Source organism: Salvelinus fontinalis, chromosome 10 (genome assembly GCF_029448725.1).
Source record: "Salvelinus fontinalis isolate EN_2023a chromosome 10, ASM2944872v1, whole genome shotgun sequence".
Taxonomy (NCBI): domain Eukaryota; kingdom Metazoa; phylum Chordata; class Actinopteri; order Salmoniformes; family Salmonidae; genus Salvelinus; species Salvelinus fontinalis.
Window position 1 is genome coordinate 13,891,837 of NC_074674.1, and position 27,566 is coordinate 13,919,402.

The 27,566-nt window shown below is 42.2% G+C and overlaps 1 protein-coding gene across 1 annotated transcript in view; it reads left to right on the forward strand.

Moving 5' to 3' along the window:
* LOC129863652 (pro-neuregulin-1, membrane-bound isoform-like) overlaps nt 1-25,703 on the forward strand; it is a 63,779-nt gene extending 38,076 nt beyond the window's left edge. The window contains exons 4-8 of the mRNA XM_055935778.1: nt 2,756-2,858; nt 3,095-3,221; nt 8,232-8,329; nt 20,180-20,368; nt 21,640-25,703. Of these exons, the coding sequence (XP_055791753.1) occupies nt 2,756-2,858; nt 3,095-3,221; nt 8,232-8,329; nt 20,180-20,368; nt 21,640-22,345 (1,223 nt within the window). The 3' untranslated portion in view covers nt 22,346-25,703. The remainder of the gene's footprint in view (nt 1-2,755; nt 2,859-3,094; nt 3,222-8,231; nt 8,330-20,179; nt 20,369-21,639) is intronic.
* The last annotated feature ends 1,863 nt before the right edge of the window (nt 25,704-27,566 follow it).

Below are 27,566 nucleotides of genomic sequence, written 5' to 3' on the forward strand. Positions count from 1 at the left end.
TGCATTGTTTTTAAGGACCAACAAGATGTTTGAATATTAGTCAGATTTATTCAGGGAAAAATAGGCCTTCTGTTCCTATACTACCTCATTGCGTCAGTTTATACACAACTTTATAATCACGTCACAGCTCCTTCGATAACACAGCTATTAACCAAAATAACAGTATGATAATTGTAGCCTATTGTCAAAGAAAGAATAGGAAGTACATCACAGTACATAAGTGGCATTGGAATTTTATCCATTTTAGAATAAGGCTGTAAGGTAACAAAATATGTCAAAAGTGAAGGGGTCTTCCAACTTTCCGAATGCACTGTATATATACTGTACATATCATTTTTGTATTCCTCTAAACATATTTAACAGGCATGGCTGTTGATCGGCGTAATGGCAAATGAGAATTTGGTATGACGGCAAAGTTGACTTTGTAGATCTGCATTAGTGTGTGTTGGGAATAGAAATAGTACATGATCATCACACATCGTAATGCCCTACCAAGTGCCCGTAAACCTGCCTGATGGACCGTGTAGTGACATTACCATTGGTAATGCAAGCAAAGTGATGTTTGCATGTGCATGCCACTGCACCGGGAAAGTTCCTCTCACGGTAGCGATTATTAGATGGATACATTTTAATGCATTTTTTGACTAACTCATGTATTCGATGGGTTTAGGTGTTTGATCACTTTTCCTAATTGTGGTAACATCATCTTAGTTACTTAGTTAGCTGTTAGACTATAATAGAGTGGATATTCTAGAACAGGGTTTCCCAAACTTGGTCCTGGGGCCTCCCATGGGTGCATGTTTTGTTCAGCTGTGTAGTGCTAGGGCAAACAACAAAACATGCACCTATGGGAGGCCCCAGGTCCAAGTTTGGGAAACCCTCTTCTAGAATAATTATAGAATTATTCTATAAGGTGAAATAGTCGGTTATAATGCATTATTCCATTCTCTGTCGAAACAATTTGTGAGCAATATAGTTCTGAATAACACGTCATCTGAAAAAGATCTCTCTTTTCTTTTTGTCACGTGTCTGCATTGGCAGAACATCTTGGGATTGAATTTATGGGTATGGATAGTTCCTTTCTCGTCAGTTTGCAGACGTAGGACTCGAAGCTTGAGCCTGCCCCCCTCAACTCCAGTCAGTTTCCTTGTGCCAATGAAGGGATCATCCAGCCATAACATACAATATTTGTTATAGAATAATAAACATACATGCACGCTATATATGTAGCTCAAATATGCTGCCCATCTATCAAGCCTTTATGCTGTTATTCTGGCAGCATGCCCAAAAATGGCAATGTGATTAACGTCATATAGTTCCACTCAAGTTTCGAAGCCGCATGGTGTAGCCAGCATCTACAACGCTTGGGCATGACACCTTCAATTATACATTTCTGTAAAACCTCGATGTGTTAGCGTATAGTCTAATTAATCTGCACACATACAAATACCACCACACACATTAGGTTCTAAAATGTCCACCATAAACTCACATTAGACTCATTCAAACGTTTGACCTACAGTAGACTATCTCGTTGTTGTGTCCGACACACATTAGATAGTGTAGGTGCCCGGAGAGACTGCAGTGTGTTTATGCTGTATGTTCAGATCCCTTCAGCTCTTGCTTTTGCCTCTTCCTTGCGTCTCCCCTGATCCCTCCTCTGTTCCAACCAGTATTTCGCATGTCATGCCAGCTATGCTGATAGCGTCCTCCCTCGCTACCCATTCATTTCATCTCCTTCTTTCCTGTCTTCCTATTTCCTACTGTACCGTGTGGATGTACTGTATGTGTCCAACAGTATCCCATTTTGTTTTCCTGTCATCTCATGCTACCTCCCCTTGTCTCATCAGTGATGTCCGTTTTTGCTGTAGGTCTTTTAAGTGATCTTGATGTTGAAAAATTGACCAAATATGGTGTTCTTGACATCATGGAAAAATCAAAAGAAATCAGCCAAGACCTCAGAAAAGACCTCAGTTCTTCATTTTAAAAAGTGATTGTTTCTAGCATCATTTGTTCACAGGACACCTAATACTGAGGCAAAGTGACCAATTTTTTTTAAACGGAGTAGAGTACAAACTAGGTGCGATTACTGAACAGTTCATATAATTACACATTTCACTTGATCCCCTAATCTGGTGACTTGTAACCTATAAATATTTTGAAAGACAAATATTCCATAATTCCAAGCGCTGGGTCCTGTGAACAAACAATGTTGCACTGTTTGCAGTATTAGAATATTAACATTACACAAAGGAGTGATTTTAATTTTCTTGATGCATAACAATGTCTTATATACAGTATGCATCTGTTGTATTAGTAACACCTGGTCTGGTTAGAATGCATTGTGGAAAATGCATTTTCTGTGGTTTGCCTAGTCATGATTACTGAGCCCGACCTTGAACTAACACTTCCTCGCTTCCCGACTGGATTTAACAGAACTGCCTCCTCAGATCAATGTGTTCGATTTCCTCCGTCTCGGTCAACAGCCAACACCCACTAACACAATGTTATATCTGGGCCACGTTCAGTAGCCAAACATTGTTTAACATTGCAGAAAGAAATGCCATGAATAAAGCCAACGTGATTCCTCTAAAACGTTGTGCCCCGGTTTGTTTCTGTGAACGTATAACCCTATAATACATCACCTAACACACGTTTGTTCATTTCCCTTGCGATTTCCAAGTAGAGCTTGGTTTGTGTAACAGTAAGGCCTGCATGTTGTGGAGTTTTAAGAATGCATTGTCCTCTTTTCCAGAAGCTGAGGAGCTGTATCAGAAACGTGTATTAACAATAACAGGAATCTGCATTGCACTCCTAGTGGTTGGAATCATGTGTGTGGTTGCCTACTGCAAAACAAAGTAATTCACGTCACATTTTTACGCTAAACTCAAAATCATTATTTACTAGTATCCTTATTACGTAACTTGTAGTTTTCTCTGAGGTAATAGCCTGCACATTTGAACATTTAAATATTTTTTGGGGTCGATTCACAACCTCTGATGTCAACCTTTGACAAAATCTGTCATCCCTCTGATTTTTGGATTGGCTAAATGGCTGGTCATTCTCACAATTCAGTTTGTCTTTACGTGCACAGAAAGCAGAGGAAAAAGCTCCATCATCTTCTGAGGCAGAGCCTACGAAATGAGAGAAACACCATGGCTAGTATGGCTAATGGACCTCCGATTTATAACCCTTCCCTTGAAAACGTCCAGTTTGTCAATGTAAGTCACTCACGTAGCTTACACCTTATATGGTGACTAAGCAACTCTCACGCTAACTTTCAAATGTTCATTGATTTCAGAAAGTATTCACACCCCTTGACTTTTTCCACATTTGTTGTGTTACAAGATGGGATTAAAATGGGTTTAATTGTATTTTATTGTCAATGAGCTATACAAAGCACTCTGTCAAAGTCTAAGAATTTTTTAAACATTTGTAAAAAAAAGAATAAAAGAATAATAATACATTAATATATATTGATTAGATAAGTATTCAACCCCCTGAGTCAATTCATGTTAGAAACACCTTTTGGAAGCAATTACAGCGTTGAGACTTTCTGGGGAGTATCTAAGAGATTTTCAAATCAAATCAAATCAAATGTATTTATATAGCCCTTCTTACATCAGCTGATATATCAAAGTGCTGTACAGAAACCCAGCCTAAAACCCCAAACAGCAAGCAATGCAGGTGTAGAAGCACAGTGGCTAGGAAAAACTCCCTAGAAAGGCCAGAACCTAGGAAGAAACCTAGAGAGGAACCAGGCTATGAGGGGTGGCCAGTCCTCTTCTGGCTGTGCCGGGTGTAGATTATAACAGAACATGACCAAGATGTTCAAATGGTCATAAATAACCAGCATGGTCAAATAATAATAATCACAGTAGTTGTCGAGGGTGCAACAGGTCAGCACCTCAGGAGTGCTCACGTCCCTCACGACGCCAGGTCAGCGTAGTCAATCACCACCTTCCGGAGACACCTGAAACCCCACCTCTTTAAGGAATACCTAGGATAGGATAAAGTAATCCTTCTAACCCCCCCCCTTAAAAGAGTTAGATGCACTATTGTAAAGTGGTTGTTCCACTGGATATCATAAGGTGAATGTACCAATTTGTAAGTCGCTCTGGATAAGAGCGTCTGCTAAATGACTTAAATGTAAATGTAAATGTAATGAGTAAATGTCAATTGGCTTTTCATAGCCAATCATTGAGAGTATCTCTACCGCTCCTGCTGTCTCTAGAGAGTTGAAAACAGCAGGTCTGGGACAGGAAGCACGTCCGGTGAACAGGTCAGGGTTCCATAGCCGCAGGCAGAACAGTTGAAACTGGAGTAGCAGCACGGCCAGGTGGACTGGGGACAGCAAGGAGTCATCATGCCAGGTAGTCCTGAGGCATGGTCCTAGGGCTCAGGTCCACCGAGAGAGAGAAAGGAAGAAATTGAGAAAGAGAGAGCATACTTAAATTCACACAGGACACCGGATAAGACAGGAGAAATACTCCAGATATAACAGACTGACCCTAGCCCCCCGACACAAACTACTGCAGCATAAATACTGGAGGCTGAGACAGGAGGGATTAGGAGACACTGTGGCCCCATCCGATGATACCCCCGGACAGGGCCAAACAGGAAGGATATAACCCCACCCACTTTGCCAAGCACAGCCCCCACACCACTAGAGGGATATCTTCAATCACCAACTGAGACCAGGCCGAGTATAGCCCACAAAGAACTCCGCCACGGCACAACCCAAGGGGGGGCGCCAACCCAGACAGGAAGACCACGTCATTGACGCAACCCACTCAAGTGATGCACCCCTCCTAGGGACGGCATGGAAGAGCACCAGTAAGCCAGTGACTCAGCCCCTGTAATAGGGTTAGAGGCAGAGAATCCCAGTGGAGAGAGGGGAACTGGTTAGGCAGAGACAGCAAGGGCGGTTCGTTGCTCCAGTGCCTTTCCATTCACCTTCACACTCCTAGGCCAGACTACACTCAATCATAGGTCCTACAGAAGAGATGAGTCTTCAATAAAGACTTAAAGGTTGAGACCGAGTGTGCGTCTCTCACATGGGTAGGCAGACCATTCCATAAAAATGGAGCTCCATAGGAGAAAGCCCTGCCTCCAGCTGTTTGCTTAGAAATTATAGGGACAATTTGGAGACCTGCGTCTTGTGACCGTAGCGTACGTGTAGGTATGTACGGCAGGACCAAATCGAAAAGATAGGTAGGAGCAAGCCCATGTAATGCTTTGTAGGTTAGCAGTAAAACCTTGAAATCAGCCCTTGCCTTAACAGGAAGCCAGTGTAGGGAGGTTAGTACTGGAGTAATATGATCAAATTTTGGGGTTCTAGTCAGGATTCTAGCAGCTGTATTTAGCACTAACTGAAGTTTATTTAGTGCTTTATCCGGGTAGCCGGAAAGTAGAGCATTGCAGTAGTCTAACCTAGAAGTGACAAAAGCATGGCTACATTTTTCTACATGGATGAATTTTTGGACAGAAAATTTCAGATTTTTGCAATGTTACGTAGATGGAAAAAAGCTGTCCTTGAAACAGTCTTGATATGTTCGTCAAAAGAGAGATCAGGGTCCAGAGTAACGCAGAGGTCGTTCACAGTTTTATTTGAGACGATTGTACAACCATCAAGATTCATTGTCAGATTCAAGAGAAGATCTCTTTGTTTCTTGGGACCTAGAACAAGCATCTCTGTTTTGTCCGAGTTTAAAAGTAGAAAGTTTGCAGCCATCCACTTCCTTATGTCTGAAACACAGGCTTCCAGTGAGGGCAATTTTGCGGCTTCACCATATTTCATCGAAATGTACAGCTGTGTCATCCGCAAGGCAGTGAAAGTTAACATTATGTTTTTGAATGACATCCCCAAGAGGTAAAATATATAGTGAAAACAATAGTGCTCCTAAAATGGAATCTTGAGGAACACCGAAATTTACATTTACATATAAGTCATTTAGCAGACGCTCTTATCCAGAGCGACTTGATTTGTCAGAGGACAAACCATCCAAAGAGACAAACTGATATCTTTCCGACAGATAAGATCTAAACCAGGCCAGAACTTGTCCGTGTAGACCAATTTGGGTTTCCAATCTCTCCAAAAGAATGTGGTGATTGATGGTATCAAAAGCAGCACTAAGGTCTAGGAGCATGAGGACAGATGCAGAGCCTCGGTCTGACACCATTAAAAGGTCATTTACCACCTTCACAAGTGCAGTCTCAGTGCTATGATGGGGTCTAAAACCAGACTGAAGCATTTCATATACATTGTTTGTCTTCAGGAAGGTGCTATGACTACAAGGTCCGATAGGAATTCAGGGAAATCAGTGAGGAACGCTGTATATGGCCCAGGAGGCCTGTAAACAGTAGCTAGAAAAAGTGATTGAGTAGGCTGCATAGATTTCATGACTAGGAACTCAAAAGACGAAAACGTCGGGGGTTTTTTGTAAATTGAAATTTGCTATCGTAAATGTTAGCAACACCTCCGTCTTTGCGGGATGCGCGGGGGATATGGTAAGGTGAGGTGGGGCCTCATTTAGCACAGTAAATTCATCAGGCTTAAGTCATGTTTCAGTCAGGCCAATCACATCAAGATTATGATCAGTGATTAGTTCATTGACTATAACTGCCTTGGAAGTGAGTGATCTAACATTAAGTAGCCCTATTTTGAGATGTGAGTTATCCCAATCTCTTTCAATAATGGCAGAAATGGAGGAGGACTTTATTCTAGTGAGATTGCTAAGGCGAACACCGCCATGTTTAGTTTTGCCCAACCTAGGTTGAGGCACAGACACGGTCTCAATGGGGATAGCTGAGCTGACTACACTGACTGTGCTAGTGGCAGACTCCACTAAGCTGGCTAACAGCCTGCTGCCTGGCCTGCACCCTATTTCATTGTGGAGCTAGGGGAGTTAGAGCCCTGTCTATGTTCGTAGACGAGAGCACCCCTCCAGCTAGGGGGGTCACTCCTCAACAGGCCAGGCTTGGTCCTGTTTGTGGTTGAGTCCCCCTAATTATCTACTAATTCTATCTTTTGGGAATGGCAGAAAACAGTTTTCAACCAGCGATTGAGTTGTGAGACTCTGCTGTAGAGCTCATCACTCCCCCTAACTGGGAATGGGCCAGAGACAATTACTCAATGCCAACACATCTTTCTAGCTGATTTACACACTGAAGCTATGTTGCGCTTGGTGACATCTGACTGTTTCATCCTAACATCGTTGGTGCCGACGTGGATAACAATATTTGATCACCTGGATTGCACAGTATTGGTACATTATTATTTTTTTAATTCTTCAAGCTCTGTCAAGTTGGTTGTTGATTATGTCTAGACAGCCATTTTCAAGTCTTGCGATAGATTTAAGTCAAAATTGTAACTAGGCCACTCAGGAACATTCAATGTTATCTTGGTTAGCTACTCCAGTGTACATTTGGCCTTGTGTTTTAGGTTATTGTCCTGCTGAAAGGTGAATTTGTCTCCCAGTGTCTGTTGGAAAGCAGACTGAACCAGGGTTTCCACTAGAATTGTGCCTGTGCTTAGCCCTATTCCGTTTCGTTTTATCCTGGAAAAACTCCCTAGTCCTTGCCGATGACAAGCATACCCATAACATGATGCAGTGATGTTTTGTGTTGGATTTGCCCTAAACATAACGCTTTGTATTCAGGACATAAAGTTAATTTCTAAGCTCAATTTTTTGCAGTTTTACTTTAGTGCCTTATTGCAAACAGGATGCATGTTTTGGAATATTTTTATTCTGTACAGGCTTCCTTTTCATCCTGTCATTTAGGTTAGTATTGTGGAGTAACTACAATGTTGTTGATCCATCCTCAGTTTTCTCCTATCACAGCCATTAAACTCTGTAACTGTTTTAAAGTCACCATTGACCTCATGGTGAAATCCCTGAGCGGTTTCCTTCCTTTCGAAAAAACGTTATTCAACGTTGACATTATGGGCTGTTGTGTGTGTGTGTAGGGCAGTGACACAATCTCAATTTAATCCATTTTAAATTCAGGCTATAAAACAACAAAATGTGGAAAAAGTCAAGGGGTTTGAATACTTTCTTAAGGCACTGTATATATTTTTGTTGACTTGTTTCAGAGTACATAGAGCTACAGTATCTGCACATTTCATATTGTGAACGTGATTTCATGACCTTATTATTGACGCTTCTTTTGATTGTTTCCCGTTTCCCTTCTTATAGCAATTTGTGTCTAAAAATGCATTGCCCACACAGCATCTACTCGTGAAGGAAACGGAAATGCCTTTCTCCACGAGCCAGTACACATCATCAGTGCATCAATCCACAACGGTCACCCACACCTCCAGTCAAAGGTAACCCTATACAATCCGACACGACAGCTTTCCTTTTTCCTTTCCTTCCTCTCCTCCCATCTGTAAAAGTCGTCCGCTTTTAAAAAGAGATGAGCAATAGCGCTTGCTCTAAGAAGACACCGTAATAATGTGTCTAAGATAAAGTGCTTTTATATAATGTTCTTTTCATCTCCTTCAATCTGTCACAACTGTCAAGATGCATTACAGCCTCTCTACGCTATCTTAATCGAAGTCCTTCTCATTTCACCCCAGCCGACCTCCGCTTTTCCTCCTTTCCTCTTTCCCCTCCGTTTATGTCAGGGGTTTGAAAAGCAATGAATTGACATTGGGGTTGAATTCCGACCCCAGTTAAGGCACGTCAATTGAACGTAATGATCTTTTTAGGATCTTTTCTCTCCATGCGTATTCGGACCTTGAACTTAAGCATGAGAATAGTGTGTTTTTTCACCTGCTCTCCGTTTGGGGTGGAGACCGAATAGAGGAAGTGTATCTACAGATACGCCGTATTCTGACCTTCAACTTAATGCCCTTATAATTCCACCACCTTTACACGCGAGGAAACCATGAATAACATCTAGTGCAGGGGTGTCAAACATACGGCCCGCGGGCCGGAACCGGCCCCCAAGGAGGTTCGATCAGGCCCGCAGGATAATTTGAAAGTGGAAAAAATGCATAAAAGACATGGAATTAATATTTTTAATTCACTGCAATTCATGGATTATCCGCTAAGGGGCGCACTCTTTCCATCAGAGTAGAAGACAAGCCACATCACTGAGACAGACTGAAAACAGCAGACGGTATCAATGCGCCATCTGCTGCTTGTTACGACGTTGTTAATACCTTGGTCTCTACCTCTCCGCTACACCCTCATTAGCCAAAATGTCGTTATCCAAACGGAGAAAAGTAGATAAGGAGTGTAGAATTTTCAAAGAAAAATGGACCACGTCCTATTTATTTACAGAGATGCACGGAAAACCTTCGTGCTTGGTGTGTTTGCAACAAGTTTCGGTATTGAAGGAATATAATATTCGACGCCACTACGAGACTCATCACAGCGAAAAATATGACGGCTTGCAAGGACAACTGAGAAGAGATAAGCAAAAATGCGTTCAAGGCTCACAAACAAGCACTTAAATGACATTCTGAAAGTGACAGCTAGTCAGGACATGACACCTGGTGTTGATGCACTTGTACAGGCCAAAAGATGCCAAGTTTCAGGAACAAATACAAGTCCAGACTAGACTAACACCTTTAAAATGCTGCCTTAGATACTGTTTGCATTGAAAGAATACAGCTCTGTGAAGATGAATCCTTACTGTGGTGATTTAAAAAATGTGCACTTTAATGTTAGTCAGCAGCTTCAAAACAAAAGTTGTGTGATGGAATTCTACTGTTCATACAACTCCATAAATTTTCAGTATGTATTGTATGTGTATGTATGTTTCATGTATGAAGTTTACAGATTTACAGGACAGGCGAACACTTTCTTCATTACACATTTGAAATCACTCTCCTTAGTTTGTAAGGTGTACGCAGGGATTACATTTAGATTTTATATGCGTATGTGTAAGTGGTTTAAAAATTCCTTTCTTTAAAAGTCTCATTTAATCTTAAAGTGCATTACTATATTTTTCAGTACCAATTAAAGTTTTGTGCCTTTGTACAATCAGTGGGATCAGTTGCAATGCATATTTGTGAATGATAAAAGTAAATTGCACATTTGTCTAAGGAAATATGAGGTGTTTCATGAAATGTTTTGTAAAAGGATAGTTCATTAAATTTCAATATTTTCCTAATGTTCTTGTGCTTCTTTACACCAAAACAAAGGAAAGACATGATATTTTGGTTATTTATAGCAGAGTATGGTATAATTTTAATGGTCCGGCCCACTTGACATCTCCCTAGGCCGTATGTGGCCCACGATGCGAAATGAGTTTGACACCCCTGATCTAGTGAATCTACCGGTTCCAAGTAGAAATAGCATCTACTTTATGCTTTCCGATAGAAATAACATCATTCTCCATGCACTGTAATTTACAACTTGATAAGAGCTAGGTAAATGAGTAATCCGTTTTCGATAAGGGAGTTGTGTATATATAAATGACACTTGTTTTAGATTTATATTACCTTATAATCGATGGAGATGTGAAACCAGTCATATTGTAGCATACTGAAGCATGTCAACATATCCATTTCCCACAGTACAGCTTATGAAATGCTGTGCCATTATGCAGAATTGAAACTGTACAGCCTTTTAACTTATGTAGCCTGAGAATCAAGGTTCATGAAGTCAATAACTTGCTTGTGACAGATGACATTCATATTCTGACTATCTCTGAAACTCACTTAGATAATAGCTTTGATGATACAGTGGTAGGCAAACATGGTTATAACATCTACCGAAAAGAAAGAAATGCCAAAGGAGGCGGTGTTGCGGTCTATATTCAGAACCACATTCCTGTAAAGCTTAGAGACAATCTAATGTTGAATATTGTTGAAGTAATATGGCTACAGGTTTATCTGCCTCCCCTAAAGCCCATTATTGTGGGAAGCTACTATAGACCACCAAGTGCTAACAGTCACTATCTGGATAATATGTGTGAAATGTTTGATAATGTATATGATATCAACAGAGAAGTATATTTTCTGGGTGATTTAAATACTGACTGGCTCTCATCAAGCAGCCCACTCATGAATAAACTTCATACTGTAACCAGTGCCTGCAACCTGGATCAGGTTGTCAGTCAACCTACCAGGGTAGTTACAACCGCACAGGAATTAAATCATCAACATGTATTGATCACATTTTTACTAACGCTTCAGATGTTTGCTCTAAAGCAGTATCCAAATCCAATAGGATGTAGTGATCACAATATAAATAGCCATATCTAGGAAAACCAAAGTTCCAAAGGCTGGGCCTAATATAGTGTATAAGAGGTCATAAAATAAGTTTTTTAGTGATTCATATGTTGATGATGTAAAGAATATTTGCTGGTCCGTGGTGTGTAATGAGGAGCAACCAGACGCTGCACTTGACGCATTTATGAAACTACTTATTCCAGTTACTAATAAGCACGCACCCATTAAGAAAATTACTATAAAAACTGACTATAAAAATCCCCTTGAATTGATGAGGAATTGAAACATTTTATGGTTGAGAGGGATGAGGCAAAAGGTATGACAATTAAGTCTGGCAGCCCAAAAGATTGGCACTTGTCACGATCGTCATAATAAGTTGTCACGATCGTCATAATAAGTGGGTGAGAGAGAGGACCAATGCGCAGCGGGAAATGAAGACATCTTCTTTTATTGGAGATGAAGACAAAACGAAACGAACACTATACATAAACAGAAACAAAACAACAAACGACCGTGAAGCTACAAACGTTAGTGCACACACAAGCTACAAACGTTCAACATAGACAATTACCCACAAACAGCTAAAGCCTATGGCTGCCTTAAATATGGCTCCCAATCAGAGACAACAATAACCAGCTGTCTCTGATTGAGAACCAATTCAGGCAACCATAGACTCTTCTAGACACCTACACTGAACACTAACCCATCTACTCTATTTAACCCCCTAAACCATACAACACCCTAGACAATACAAAAACACACAAACTTCCCCATGTCACACCCTGACCTACCTAAAATAATAATGAAAACAAAGTTAACTAAGGCCAGGGTGTGACAAAACTAAATAAAAATAAACTACACCATGAAACAATATCAAGAATGATAGTAAAAAGCTTTGGGGCACCTTAAATTACATTTTGGGGAACAAAGCCAGCTCTGCTCCTTCATTTATTGAATCAGATGGCTCATTCATCACACAGCCCACTGATACTGCAAACTACTTTAATGACTTCTTTACAGGCAAGATAAGCGAACTTAGGGATGACATGCCAGCAACAAACACTGACACTACACATCCAAGTATATCGGACCAAATTATGAAAGACAATAATTGTACTTATGAATTCTGTAAAGTCAGTGTGGAAGAGGTGAAACAACTATGGTGTCTATCAACAATGACAAGCCACCAGGGTCTAACAATCAGGATGGAAAATTACTGAGGATAATATCAGACGATAATGCCACTCCTATTTGCCACATCTTCAATTTAAGCCCACTAGAGAGCGTGTGCCCTCAGGCCTGGATGGAAGCTAAAGTCATTCCGCTACCCAAGAATAGTAAAGTCCCCTTTACTAGCTCAAATAGCTGACCAATCAGCCTGTTACCAACCCTTAGTAAACTTCTGGAAAAAATTATGTTTGACCAGATACAATGCTATTTTACAGTAAACAAATTGACAACAGACTTTCAGCATGCTTATAGGAAAGTACTCTCAACAAGCACAGCACTTACACAAATGACTGATGATTGATGATAAAATGATTGTGGGGGCTGTCTTGTTAGACTGCAGCTTTTGACATTATCGATCATAGTCTGCTGCTGGAAAAACATCTGTGTTATGACTTTACACCCCTTGCTATAATGTGGATAAAGAGTTACTTGTCTAACAGAACACAGAGGGTGTTCTTTAATGGAAGCCTATCAAATATAATCCAGTTAGAATCAGGAATTCCCCAGGGTAGCTGTTTAGGACCCTTGCTTTTTTCAATTTTTACTAACGACATGCCACTGACTGAGTTAAGCCAGAGTTTCTATGTATGCGGATGACTCAACACTATACATGTCAGCTACTACAGTGACTGAAATGACTGCAACACTCAACAAAGAGCTGCAGTTAGTTTCAGAGTGGGTGGCAAGGAATAAGTTAGCCCTAAATATTTCTAAAACTAAAAGCATTGCATTTGGAACAAAACACTCACTAAACGCTAAACCTCAACTAAATCTTGTAATAAATCATGTGGAAATTGAGCAAGTTGAGATGACTAAACTGCTTGGAGTAACACTATATTGTAAACTGTCATGGTCAAAACATATTGATGCAGTAGTAGCTTAGACGGCGAGAAGTCAACATTATCAACCAGGCAGTCCCTAGTTTTGTCGCACCTTGACTACTGTTCAGTTGTGTGGTCAGGTGCCACAAAAATGAAAATTGCAGTTGGCTCAGAACAGGGCAGCACTGCTAGCCCTTAGATGTGCACAGTTAGCTAATATTAATAATATGCATGTCCATCTCTCCTGGCTGAAAGTGGAGGAGAGATTGACTTCATCACTGCTTGTATTTATGAGAGGTAGTGACATGTTGCAGGCACCGAGCTGTCTGTCTAAACTACTGGCACACAGCTCAGACACCCATGCATACCACACAAGACATGCCACAAGAGGTCTCTTCACAGTCCCCAAGTCCAGAACAGACTATGGGAAGCGCACAGTACTACATAGAGCAATGACTACATGGAACTCTATTCCACATCAAGTAACTGATGCAAGCAGTAAAATTAGATTTAAAAACACCTTATGGAACAGCGGGGACTGTGAAGCAACACAAACATTGGCACAGACACATGCACACACACACACGATAACATACGCACTATACATACACATCTATTTAGTACTGTAGATATGTTGTAGTGGTGGAGTAGGGGCCTGAGGGCACACAGTGTGTTGTGAAATCTGTGAATGCATTATAATGTTTTTAAAATGGTATAAACTGCCATAATTTTGCTGGACCGCAGGAAGAGTAGCTGCTGCCTTGGCAGCACCTATTAGGGATCCATAATAAATAAAAAAACAAAAAATTATTTTATGTTTTTTTTTTCTCTGTAAATGTCCATGAATACATCTGAGATATATGAGAAATAGCTTATCCTGTAATTATTATTTGGTTTCTATGGTATAACTCTCCACAATTCTAACCTAATTGTCTAAACTACTGGCACACAGCTCGGACACCCATGCATACCCCACAAGACATGCCACAAGAGGTCTCTTCACAGTCCCCAAGTCCAGAATACACTATGGGAGGTACACAGTACTACATAGAGCCATGACTACATGGAACTCTATTCCACATGGAGATAACACTCCCTCAAGTAACTGATGCAAGCAGTAAATTAGATTTAAAAAACAGGTAAAATGGAACACATGGATCAGCGGGGACTGTAAGCAACACAAACATTGTCACACACACACACACACACACACACACACACACACACACACACACACACACACACACACACACACACACACACACACACACACACACACACACACACACACACACACACACAATAACATATGCACTATACATACACATGGATTTAGTATTGTAGATATGTGGTAGTGGTGGAGTAGGGGCCTGAGGGCACACAGTCTGTTTTGAAATCTGTGAATGTATTGTAATGTTTTAAATTTTATAAACTGCCTTAATTTAGCTGGACCCCAGAAAGAGTAGCTGCTGCTTTGGAATCAGCTAATGGGGATCCATAATAAATACAAAAACAAATGCAAACTTACAGGGATGGGCACTCTCGAATGTCGTAATCATAAGCTACCCCAATTTTCTCTGTTTCCTATTTCTTTCATGTTAAATGTTAGCCACTATCAGCAGACCCGGCGCCAGGGGGCAGTTGAAATCGATGAGGGGGCTACATTTATTGGGGTTCTTGCATTGGAATTATATTGAATTCTGCTTATATCACGCTATATCACAATAAACACAAGTTCAAATGCAGAGACTCTTGAGATCATTGCGTGCTTTTGAAGTGACAGGCTACAGATTTCACAACAACCTATCTCCCTTGCGCTGCATCAGCGTAAAATAAGGGCCTTCTGGCAGTGTTTGCCCCCCCCCCCCTATTCTGGTCTCGACATTTTCAATTATGTTCGAGACACATTCCTCACACATAAGCAGTAACCTCAAACATTGCCAGGACATAGCTTTGGTCATTTTCCCTTCAAATGAAATCATTACGGTTCGGTATATTCTGACCACCCCTCTTAAACGGACACACTACCCAAACTTGTGACAGCAAGGCAGAATGGTACATTCCAAACGAGCACTGGGTACATGATTCATATTGACCAATATGGTATGTCCATTTGGTGAATGTAGATAAGTGGAGCAAAAAATGAACATCATAGCAGTTGCCCCGAGGCAGATGAACTCCTTCCCCAGGCCCTAAACACTGTCCACTACCCTTTTGGCAATGCGAGGGCACAAACTTCCCCACATGGGCTTTTGTTGAAGCAGGTAAGGGAGTGTTCTCTACAAAACGATACACGGCGAATCCTTGGGTTGTCTCCAGACCCCCCAACACAACGTCCGTTCCAAACCAAGGAACATTTTTTGCAGTGCAGTCATTTTCTCTCCAAGCTTGGGGAAAGGGTCAGAGCACACCCTCTCCTCTCTAGGCTCTGGAGAGAGCTTGTTCACAATCAATTCAGTATCCGTCAATGTCGGGATGAAAACCTCACACGCCCTATCATAGGGCCCCCTATAAGAACAGCAGAGGAGCAGGAAAGAGACAGCTTGGCCTCCAACACGGCGTCCTCACCAGGGCCTGACTGGTAAACCTGACTCCGCCCTTATAAACATAATTCAAATATTACAAGCGGAGGCGTATCACATTACTCACTTAGCCTACCGTGTTTTTTCCTTCTTTTTATGGAAACGCAAAAGGAGTCATACCTAACCACCCCAGTGGCTTTCCATAGCCCCCATACACACACCAAGGCGCGCTCTGTCCATTGTGCTGACAGCGCAGCAGAGTATACCGATTTATTTAGCACCAACCTGTCACTCAATCATTTAAAGTTTTTTTGTTGCTATTTTTATATAGGGACATAAAACTAAAACTGAGGGGGCACAAGTTGGAACTGAGGGTGCTAAGCCACCTTTAACCCACTCGTGGAGCCCTGTATGACTATCAATATCTACCATCATTAGGCCTAATAACCACACAACTATTGTTAGTGCCCTTCAGCTGGTACTGTATAGCCAACATTATCATTCCATCTAATTCCATTGTTTCGTTTACATGAATTTGCTTCCTCTGTAAACACTGTCGTGGCCATGTGGTTGTTGCTGAGGATCATTAGTTACAGTTGATAATATAAAAAAAGCCATGTTGGCTAATTCAATTGTTATGGAGCAGTTGTTGAACAGTTTGAACCCGACGCATTGCGCAATACTTGGCCGTGTCATCACACAGTTCCATGGTTAGTGCAAGCGATAGTGTCACGTTCCTGACCTTATTTCTTTTGTTTAGTCTTTGTTTAGTTGGTCAGGACGTGAGCTGTTTCAAAAAAATCAAATCAAATTTTATTAGTCACATACACATGGTTAGCAGATGTTAATGCGAGTGTAGCGAAATGCTTGTGCTTCTAGTTCCGACAATGCAGTAATAACAACAAGTAATCTAACCTAACAATTCCGCAACTACTACCTTATACACGCAAGTGTAAAGGGATAAAGAATATGTACATAAAGATATATGAATGAGTGATGGTACAGAACGGCATAGGCAATGGTGCAGTACATGGTATAGAGTACGGTATATACCTATGAGATGAGTACTGTAGGGTATGTAAACATAAAGTGGCATAGTTTAAAGTGGCTAGTGGTCCATGTATTACATAAGATGGCAAGATGCAGTAGATGATATAGAGTACAGTATATACATATACATAAGAGATGTGTAATGTAGGGTATGTAAACATTATATTAGGTGGCATTGTTTAAAGTGGCTGGTGGTACATTTTTACATAATTTCCATCAATTCCCATTTTTAAAGTGGCTGGAGTTGAGTCAGTATGTTGGCAGCGGCCGCTAAATGTTAGTGGTGGCTGTTTAACAGTCTGATGGCCTTGAGATAGAAGCTGTTTTTCAGTCTCTCGGTCCCTGCTTGGATGCACCTGTACTGACCTCGCCTTCTGGATGATAGCGGGGTGAACAGGCAGTGGCTTGGGTGGTTGTTGTCCTTGATGATCTTTATGGCCTTCCTGTGACATCGGGTGGTGTAGGTGTCCTGGATGGCAGGTAGTTTGCCCCGGGTGATGCGTTCTGCCGACCTCACTACCCTCTGGAGAGCCTTATGGTTGTGTGCGGAGCAGTTGCCGTACCAGGCGGTGATACAGCCCGACAGGATGCTCTCGATTGTGCATCTGTAGAAGTTTGTGAGTGCTTTTGGTGACAAGCCGAATTTCTTCAGCCTCCTGAGGTTGAAGAGGCGCTGCTGCGCCTTCTTCACAACGCTGTCTGTGTGGGTGGACCAATTCAGTTTGTCCGTGATGTGTACACCGAGGAACTTAAAACTTTCCACCTTCTCCACTACTGACCCGTCGATGTGGATAGGGGGGTGCTCCCTCTGCTGTTCCCTGAAGTCCACAATCATCTCCTTTGTTTTGTTGACGTTGAGTGTGAGGTTATTTTCCTGACACCACACTCCGAGGGCCCTCACCTCCTCCCTGTAGGCCGTCTCGTCGTTGTTGGTAATCAAGCCTACCACTGTAGTGTCGTCCGCAAACTTGATGATTGAGTTGGAGGCGTGCATGGCCACGCAGTCGTGGGTGAACAGGGAGTACAGGAGAGGGCTCAGAACGCACCCTTGTGGGGCCCCAGTGTTGAGGATCAGCGGGGTGGAGATGTTGTTACCTACCCTCACCACCTGGGGGCGGCCCGTCAGGAAGTCCAGGACCCAGTTGCACAGGGCGGGGTCGAGACCCAGGGTCTCGAGCTTGATGACGAGTTTGGAGGGTACTATGGTGTTAAATGCTGAGCTGTAGTCGATGAACAGCATTCTCACATAGGTATTCCTCTTGTCCAGATGGGTTAGGGCAGTGTGCAGTGTGGTTGCGATTGCGTCGTCTGTGGACCTATTGGGTCGGTAAGCAAATTGGAGTGGGTCTAGGGTGTCCGTTAGGGTGGAGGTGATATGGTCCTTGACTAGTCTCTCAAAGCACTTCATGATGACGGAAGTGAGTGCTACGGGGCGGTAGTCGTTTAGCTCAGTTACCTTAGCTTTCTTGGGAACAGGAACAATGGTGGCCCTCTTGAAGCATGTGGGAACAGCAGACTGGGATAAGGATTGATTGAATATGTCCGTAAACACACCAGCCAGCTGGTCTGCGCATGCTCTGAGGACGCGGCTGGGAATGCCGTCTGGGCCTGCAGCCTTGCGAGGGTTAACACGTTTAAATGTTTTACTCACCTCGGCTGCAGTGAAGGAGAGCCCGCAGGTTTTGGTAGCGGGCCGTGTCAGTGGCACTGTATTGTCCTCAAAGCGGGCAAAAAAGGTATTTAGCCTGTCTGGGAGCAAGACATCCTGGTCCGCGACGGGGCTGGTTTTCTTTTTGTAATCCGTGATAGACTGTAGACCCTGCCACATACCTCTTGTGTCTGAGCTGTTGAATTGCGATTCAATTTTGTCTCTGTACTGGGACTTAGCCTGTTTGATAGCCTTGCGGAGAGAATAGCTACACTGTGTGTATTCGGTCATGTTTCCGGTCACCTTGCCCTGGTTAAAAGCAGTGGTTCGCGCTTTCAGTTTCACGCGAATGCTGCCGTCAATCCACGGTTTCTGGTTTGGGAATGTTTTAATCGTTGCTGTGGGTACGACATCGTCAATGCACTTCCTAATGAACTCGCTCACCGAATCAGCATATTCTTCAATGTTGTTGTTGGACGCGGTGCGGAAACATATTCCAATCCGCGTGATCGAAGCTGGGTGGGCATTCTATGTTTTGTGTTTCTATCTTGGGTTTGTTGTTTGGCCTAATATGGTTCTCAATCAGAGGCAGGTGTTTGTCATTGTCTCTGATTGGGAACCATATTAAGGTAGCCTGTTTTCACTGTTTGTTTGTGGGTGATTGTTCCTGTTCGTGCGTTCATGTGTTTTATGTTCTCTAGTTCAGGACTGTAGCTTCGTCGGTTTTCGTCTGTTTATTGTTTTTTGTTCATATTGAAAAGTGTTCCAATAAATATGGAAATGTACCACGCTGCGCTTTGGTCCTCCTCTCTTTCCACCGACAGAAGCCGTTACAGATAGACAAGTGTATAGCCTACTATTGAACACAATTTTCCCTACTATAATTCTATGTACACTAATCTTCCAACATTACCATGGGTTGAAGAACTGAATGTGGCAATTTTCAGAATGAATAAAAAACACCATTTGCGTAAAGGCTCTCCAAACCAGTTTTTTATGACACATTAATACTTTCCTGAACTTAAATAATCTACAAAATCGAAGTATTTTCTAATATACCAATTGGTGCTGAAACAGAGATGCATATATAATATAAAATAATATAATATAATATGCATATATTTAGATGGCTTTCTTTCATTGATCATTGATCCCTAATATTCTGAATATATTCTTGTGAGCCTGTCAACAAAATTTGAACTAAAAGGTACACCGTATTTTAAGAGATGGCTTGTTACATGATTGCCTGCGAATCACCTCGCTCACTGAATGATTGACGCTGGATTCAACAAGGAAAGCGGTTCTGTGATCTTGAACCGTAAAACAGCAGTGGACAATGTATTCTAGTGCAACATTAACTACTATGGGACAACTGAGGCTCAGGTTGACCATGTAGAGCAACCTGGGTTTAAGTGCTATTTTAATCCTTTAAATACTTTGTGGTTTTATGCCAGCCTGCTTGGAGTGTAAGATAGGCAGTTTTAGCAGATTTGGGACTATTCTGTTGGTCCATTAAGCCAGGCAAGCTCAATCAAGCCCAGCGGAAGTATTTGAAATTATTTCTAAAAGTATTTGAACCCATGTTGGCAATAGACATGTTTTAACATGTTTACAGCTTACGTCAGTGTCTGAAGCAGCCAGTGTTTTTGCCGTCATTTAAGAGAAGCAATTAATTCCCCTCTTCTGTCTACCCTCTACCTTCTCCTCTGTCTCCCCTCAGCTGGAGCAACTGCCGCAGCGAGTGTGCCTTCTCTCACAGCTGCTCTGTCTTGGTGATGTCATCAACGGAGAACAGCCGGCACGCCACGCCCATCCACCGGGGTCGTTTGGACGCCACGGGCGGCGCCAGAGACCTGAAGAACACCCGAGACACGCCAGACTCCTCCAGGGACTCACCGTTCAGAGACAGGTAGGAGGAAGATGCCTTAATGTAGCTGATGGTGCTCCGTGCTGCTTTACACACAATAACCTCCCTTCAGCCCATACAACTAATGGAGGGTTTGTGACTAATGATAGTGTCTGCCACTTCTTAATGACCTGAGTTAAATAGAGATATCCATTTAAGAATAATGTATATTTTAGAGATTATACTTGATATCATTTTTAGGGAATAACATAAATGTTATATATCAGGGCATTTTTTTATAAATATACAGTAAATCAAAATTTTATCCAAGATTTGTGGTATTTCCATTGCCACGCTATCATTTTCTTTCTTCTGAATGAAATAGTTATTTGTTAATTATTAGAGGTTTCCTATGAGCTGTCCTTTTGTAACGGTGTGCACTGAGAGTCAGGAAGCAAGTTCAGGGAGTGTTTTAATAAATAAACACAACATAATGTAAAACAAGAAACACGAACAACGCACAGACAGGAAACAGAAACAATAACGCCTGGGGAGGGAACCAAAGGGAGTGACATATATAGGGAAGGTAATCAGGAAGGTGATGGAGTCCAGGTGAGTCTGATGATGTGCAGGTGCGCGTAACGCTGGTGACAGGTGTGCGCCATAATGAGCAGCCTGGTGACCCAGAGGCCGGAGAGGGAGCACACATGACACCTATATTTAGACTTCACAAACAGTCCCTCCTAGATCAAACCTAATGGACAATGATGACTTCATAAATCCTCATTAGTAAACCAATGTGGTGCTGATGAGCGCAGGTGTAACCGTGTTGTCAGAGTCGAGCTGTGCAGCAAAGATCACAGGCCACACTGAGTCAGAGAGGACCCATCTGTGCACATAACTCCAATGACTGGCTAGGGCACACGGAGACAAATGCTCCAGTGTTCTTCACATCAGTGTCTCTGTACTCCCCACACATACAAAGAGAAGGGCCTATACAGTCCTACACCTGATTGATGAAATGGATCGGGAATGGATGTGTATCCTGAACGAGAGTAGAGGAATGTAAAAAATAAAGTATTTGAGTGGAGACTGGTGAATTGCACTGCACTTTAGTAAAGGAGCCTACGCTCATCGGACGTGCACTTGAGGATTTGACTGTACCTATAGGGAACAAAATATAATGCTATGGATTTAGTTAATTTAGCTAAAAAGCATGTGTTAACCGTATGTGTCCCTAATAAGGATTCAAGTGTTGTCCATACATACAGTTGTGTTTTCTGACTTTTCTGTTCCTAATCGATAGTGGCTTCTCTTTTGGTCCTGTCTGTCAGGTATGTATCAGCAATGACCACCCCAACACGCCTGTCTCCTGTGGAGTTGCTCTCTCCCGTGACCCCGGCCTCCCCTCCTTCTGAGATCTCGGCCCCACTGTCCAGCTTGGCCACCTCAGTCCCCTCGGTGGCAGTCAGCCCCTCTGGCGAAGAGGAGCACCCCCTGCTGTTCACCACCACGCTGTGGCCCCGTGACAAGCCGCCGCGCCCCGACCACCACCACAGCCAGTCCAAAAGGAACTCTGCCCACTACAATTATGGCCACAAGGCCCACAGCCCCCCGCCCAGCCCGCTGAGGATTGTCGAGAACGACAAATGCGAGACCACGCAGGAGTACGAGGCAGTCGCCGCCACGGTTGTGGTACCAACCTTCCCCCCGCAAAGCCTACCGAAAAAACTCACAAACAGCAACAATGGCCGCCGTGCCAATAGCACAAAGCTCAACGGCCACACAACGGGCCACGAAACGGAGTCCAACGAGCGAGTCAGCAGTACGGCGAGGAGCAGCTCGGAGAGCGACATGGAGGAGTCCTATTGCGTGGGAGAGGACACGCCCTTCCTGAGCTTACAGGATTCCATGGCTGCGGGTGTGGAGCCGCTCACAGACATTTGCAGAACTTACCCAGCACTCCGACTCTCCCCGCAGGATGACCTGCAAGCCAGGTTATCCAGCATCATCGCCAACCAAGATCCAATTGCTGTATAATGTCAAAAATTTAAAATATCGCTTAGAAAAATACTTATGTCAGATTCAAAAATAAATAAGTCACTACTCAACTTTTATTTTCTATAAATTAAATATTTGCACAAAAAAAAAGAAAACATTTATTTTAGCGAAGTAGTGAATAAAGTATTTTATAAATAAATAGAAATGTGTACAAACATGCTCATGTCATGAAAGAAAGTGCCATACAATACTATATACCAATGGTTCAGAGTATTTCAATGGAGAAAGATATCAATGGTGCCTTTAATTTCCATTTGGTGTGCTTAAGGGAACTGCATCACGACTCTGGTCCATATATTCATCATTTCCATCTCGCTGTTGGCATTTCTACCTGACCCTTAAAACAAAAGAAACCACCAGCACTATGCATTACCTAAAATGACCTGTATGAACTACTCACTGTAAGCTCAATACACTGGTGTTCTACTGAATCTGCGGTGTTGCTTATGTGTTCAAGTGCATGTCATTTCTCCTCATTCACAGTAATGCAGTCATAGCCTACTAAACAAGGTGCATACAACAAAGTATTTAGTGTTTACCTAACACAGCACCAAAATATTATACAGGATTTCAAGATTTCCCCCCACTCACTTTTGGTTGACTCAAATGGTCAAATAAAATTGGATTTGTATTTTTTTATGCTTTTCTTGGCCCGTTAGCTAATAACACATTCATTACCAAGTCAATCACCTAGGAAGAATGTTGAATGTGTAATCTGACTAACATGATGAAATATTTGTATGAACATAACAAGATTCAACAACTGAGACACAAACTGAACAAGTTCTACAGACATGTGACTAACAGAAATGGAATAATGTGTCCCTGAACAAAGGGGGGGGGGGGGGGGATCAAAAGCTGCATTAAGTACTGCAGTGGATCTCCTCCTCATGGACTGCACCAGATTTGCCAGTTCTTGCTGTGAGATGTTACCAACACTCTTCCACCAAGGCACCTGCAAGTTCCTGGACAATTCTGGGGGGAATGGCCCTAGCCCTCACCCTCCGATCCAACAGGTCCCAGACGTGCTCAATGGGATTGAGGAGGGTCATGTCAGGGTGAGCCTGCAGGAAGGGTACCACATGAGGGAGGAGGATGTCTTCCCTGTAACGCACAGCATTGAGATTGCCTGCAATGACAACTTCTCAGTCCGATGGTGCTGTGACACACCGGCCCAGACCATGACGGACCCTCCACCTCCAAATCTATCCCGCTCCAGTGTACAGGTCTCGGTGTAACGCTCATTCCTTTGACGATAAACGCAAATCCAACCATCACCCTTGGTGAGACAAAACCGCGACTCGTCAGTGAAGAGCACTTTTGGCAGTCCTGTCTGGTCCAGCGACGGTGGGTTTGTGCCCATAGGCGACGTTGTTGCCGGTGATGTCTGGTGAGGACCTGCCTTACAACAGGCCTACAAGCTCTCAGTCCAGCCTCTCTCAGCCTATTGTGGACAGTCTGAGCACTGATGGGGGGATTGTGCATTCCTGGTGTAATTTGGGCAGTTGTTGTTGCCATCCTGTACCTGTCCCGCAGGTGTGATGTTCGGATGTACCGATCCTGTGCAGGTGTTGTTACACGTGGTCTGCCACTGCAAGGACGATCAGCTGTCCATCCTGTCTCCCTGTAGCGCTGTCTTAGGCGTCTCACAGTACGGACATTGCAATTTATTGCCCTGGCCACATCTGCAGTCCTCATGCCTCCTTGCAGCATGCTTAAGGCACGTTCATGCAGATGAGCAGGGACCCTGGGCATCTTTCTTTTGGTGTTTTTCAGAGTCAGTAGAAAGGCCTCTTTAGTGTCCTAAGTTTTCATAACTGTGACCTTAATTGCCTACCATCTGTAAGCTGCTTGTGTCTTAACAACCGTTCCACAGGTGCATGTTCATTCACTGTTTATGGTTCATTGAACAAGCATGGGAAACAGTGTTTAAACCCTTTACAATGAAGATCTGTGAAGTTATTTGGAGTTTTACGAATTATCTTTGAAAGACAGGGTCCTGAAAAAGGGACATTTATTTTTTTGCTGAGTTTAGAAGAATTCATAAAATGGGTAACGGTTAGTATCTTGGGATATTTACTGAATGCACTATGTATATCCTTGCCATTATTCTGTGTGTTGCGTTCTTTATAATAGATGTATTTAGTAATCTCTGGTTAAGCAATACTAGCAGTACGATTCTTGCTCTCACTATAGTCACATCTCATGACTTGCAAGTCCAAATTGTAGAGATATGTACTGAATGAATGATTGAATATATGACTCAGTCTTTCAAAAACACATCTGTGGGTAGTGCATTCTGGGGATCAAAGATAAAGCACCAATATGAAAAAAGGTACATAGCGAAAGCTTTTTCATATGTTTCAATTGTGTTTTAGTATGCTCGTCAATTTCTGCATTTTTGTCCTTCTAAACATTGTTGATAATGTAAACATTTTAGATGTTACATTATCCAATCTGTTCTTTTGTGTGAATACAGTACATATTTGTTTTCAACTGTCCGCCTTTGTGTTATCTCTGTGTAATATCATCGACTTTAACATATTTTATTACATCATATTTATGATATATCGCAAGGATACATTTAGGAGTCATGCTAGACAGGAACCACATGAGATATGGGTCGAATGAGTATGCATGGCCTGCCGAAGACAGAATAATTTATCACTATAATGAATAGGTAACTAGACAAATTTTCTTTACTACATGATCACTTTTGGGACTTCATAACCAACCCGTAAAGATTCATAGTTTCCAAATGGTAATTTCCTCTTAACAATCGACAGTCTTCAATCTGCTTGTCGCCAGCATTAGCATGACACTATGGTTTGAAGGCTTCCCCTCCCCCTTAATTATATGTTTGTAATGATGATGATACATTTCAGATTGGGCCAACAGATTTCTATTTATTTATATTATTTATTTAGTTTTTATTTATTTAGTGGTTCTTATTCTATCTTTTAATTACAGATTACATATTTTAATCAGTGTTTTATATATTTAGTTGGTATATATTTGAAAAGTGTGGAAATGTTATATTTTGAAACCATTGTGTTTCTCTGTCCCCATTATATATGTTGTCTTCAATATAGGGTCAAACGTCTGTTTGCCTTTAAGCATTGATACCGCTATGTTATTCAACATAAATGAATTCAAATTAAAAAAGGCACAAGTACTTTGAGTGTACATACACACTGATGATTAGCTACGTGGCTAGAAACCAGAACAAAGTCTCCCGTCAATCACATCTTGATATACCCCTTGATGAATTGCTTTCAATTTATGTAAACACCATGAAAATCTTAAGTACTTTTTCAAAATAAAAATATTAAACCAATGTTTTGTGTTTGAGAACCAAAGCCTTTGTCTCTGTCTTAAATATTTTCCAAAACCAGCGGCTTAAAGTACTTAAGTAGTACTGCGTGCATATGTATTCACCCCCTTGGCTATGAAGCCCCTAAATAAGATATGTTGTAACCAATTACCTTCAGAAGTCACATAATTAGTTAAATAAAGTTCACCTGTGTGCAATCTAAGTGTCACATGATCTGTCACATGATCTCAGGATATATACACCTGTTCTGAAAGGCCCCAGAGTCTGCAACACCACAAAGCAAGGGGCACCACCAAGCAAGCAGCACCATGAAGACCAAGGAGCTCTCCAAACAAGTCAGGGACAAAGTTGTGGAGAAGTACAGATCAGGGTTGGGTTATAAAAAAATATCCGAAACTTTGAACATCCCACGGAGAACCACAACAAACCTGCCAAGAGAGGGCTGCCCACCAACACTCATGGACCAGGCAAGTAGGGCATTAATCAGAGAGGCAACAAAGAGACCAAAAATAACCCTGAAGGAGCTGCAAAGCTCCACAGCGGAGATTGGGGTATCTGTCCAAAGGACCACTTTAAGCCGTACACTCCACAGAGCTAGGCTTTACGGACGAGTGGCCAGAAAAAAGCCATTGCTTAAAGAAAAAAATGAGCAAAAACATTTCATGTTTGCCAAAAGGCATGTGGGAGACTCCCCAAACATGTGGAAGAATGTACTCTGGTCAGATGAGATTAGAATTGAGCTTTTTGGCCATCAAGGAAAACACTATGTCTGGCGCAAAACCAACACCTCTCATCATCCTCATCACCTCTCATTTTTCATCGGCAGGGACTGAGAAACTAGTATGAATTAAAGGATGGCGTTGAATACAGGGAAATTCTTGTGGGAAACTTGTTTCAGTCTTCCAGAGATTTGAGACTGGGACGGAGGTTCACCTTTCAGCAGGACAATGACCCGAAGCATACTGCTAAAGCAACACTCCAGTGGTTTAAGGAGAAATATTTAAATGTCTTAGGATGGCCTAGTCAAAGCCCAGACCTCAATCAAATTGAGAATCTGTGGTATGACTTAAAGAGTTCTGTACACCAGCGGAACCCATCCAACTTGAAGGAGCTGGATGAGTTCTGCCTTGAAGAATGGGCAAAAATCCCAGTGGCTAGATGTGCCAAGCTTATAGAGACAAACCCCAAGAGATTTGCAGCTGTAATTGCTGCAAAACGTGGCTCTACAAAGTATTTACTTGGGGGGGGGGGGGGGGATGAATAGGTATGCATGCTCAAGTTTTCTGTTTTTTGTTTTATTTCTTGTTTGTTTCACAATAAAAAATATTTTGCATCGTCAAAGTTGTAGGCATGTTGTGTAAATCAAATGATACAACCCCCCCCAAAAAAATCTATTTTAATTCGAAGTTGTAAGGCAACAAAATAGGAAAAATGCCAAGGGGGTTGAATACTTTCGCAAACCACTGTAAACCTGTAGATGTCCACTGTCTGTTTGAAGGTCTTGTAAGAAGGAGCTGGCATTTTTCCACTCTACCTCTGTTCAACTTAGTCACACGGTCTAGACAAAGAGCCTCTGAGAGTGACCACAGTTTTTCAGTCCATCCTGTCTTTTACTATCTTCCAAGGGCACAGTTGTGTAGAGATATGAAGAGAACAGAGGCTGGCTTGAACCGAGAGGAGTAACGGAACTATGGAGCACCACATCTTTACTAATGCTGCAGAAATTTTCTTTAAAGCAGTTTCCAAATCCATAGGATGTAGTGATCACAATAGAATAGCCATATCAGTTGTTTGTGCGCTATGACCCGATACACATGGCCACAAGAAGGAAACAAGGTGGCTTATGATGTCCTGATCTGCTGGGGA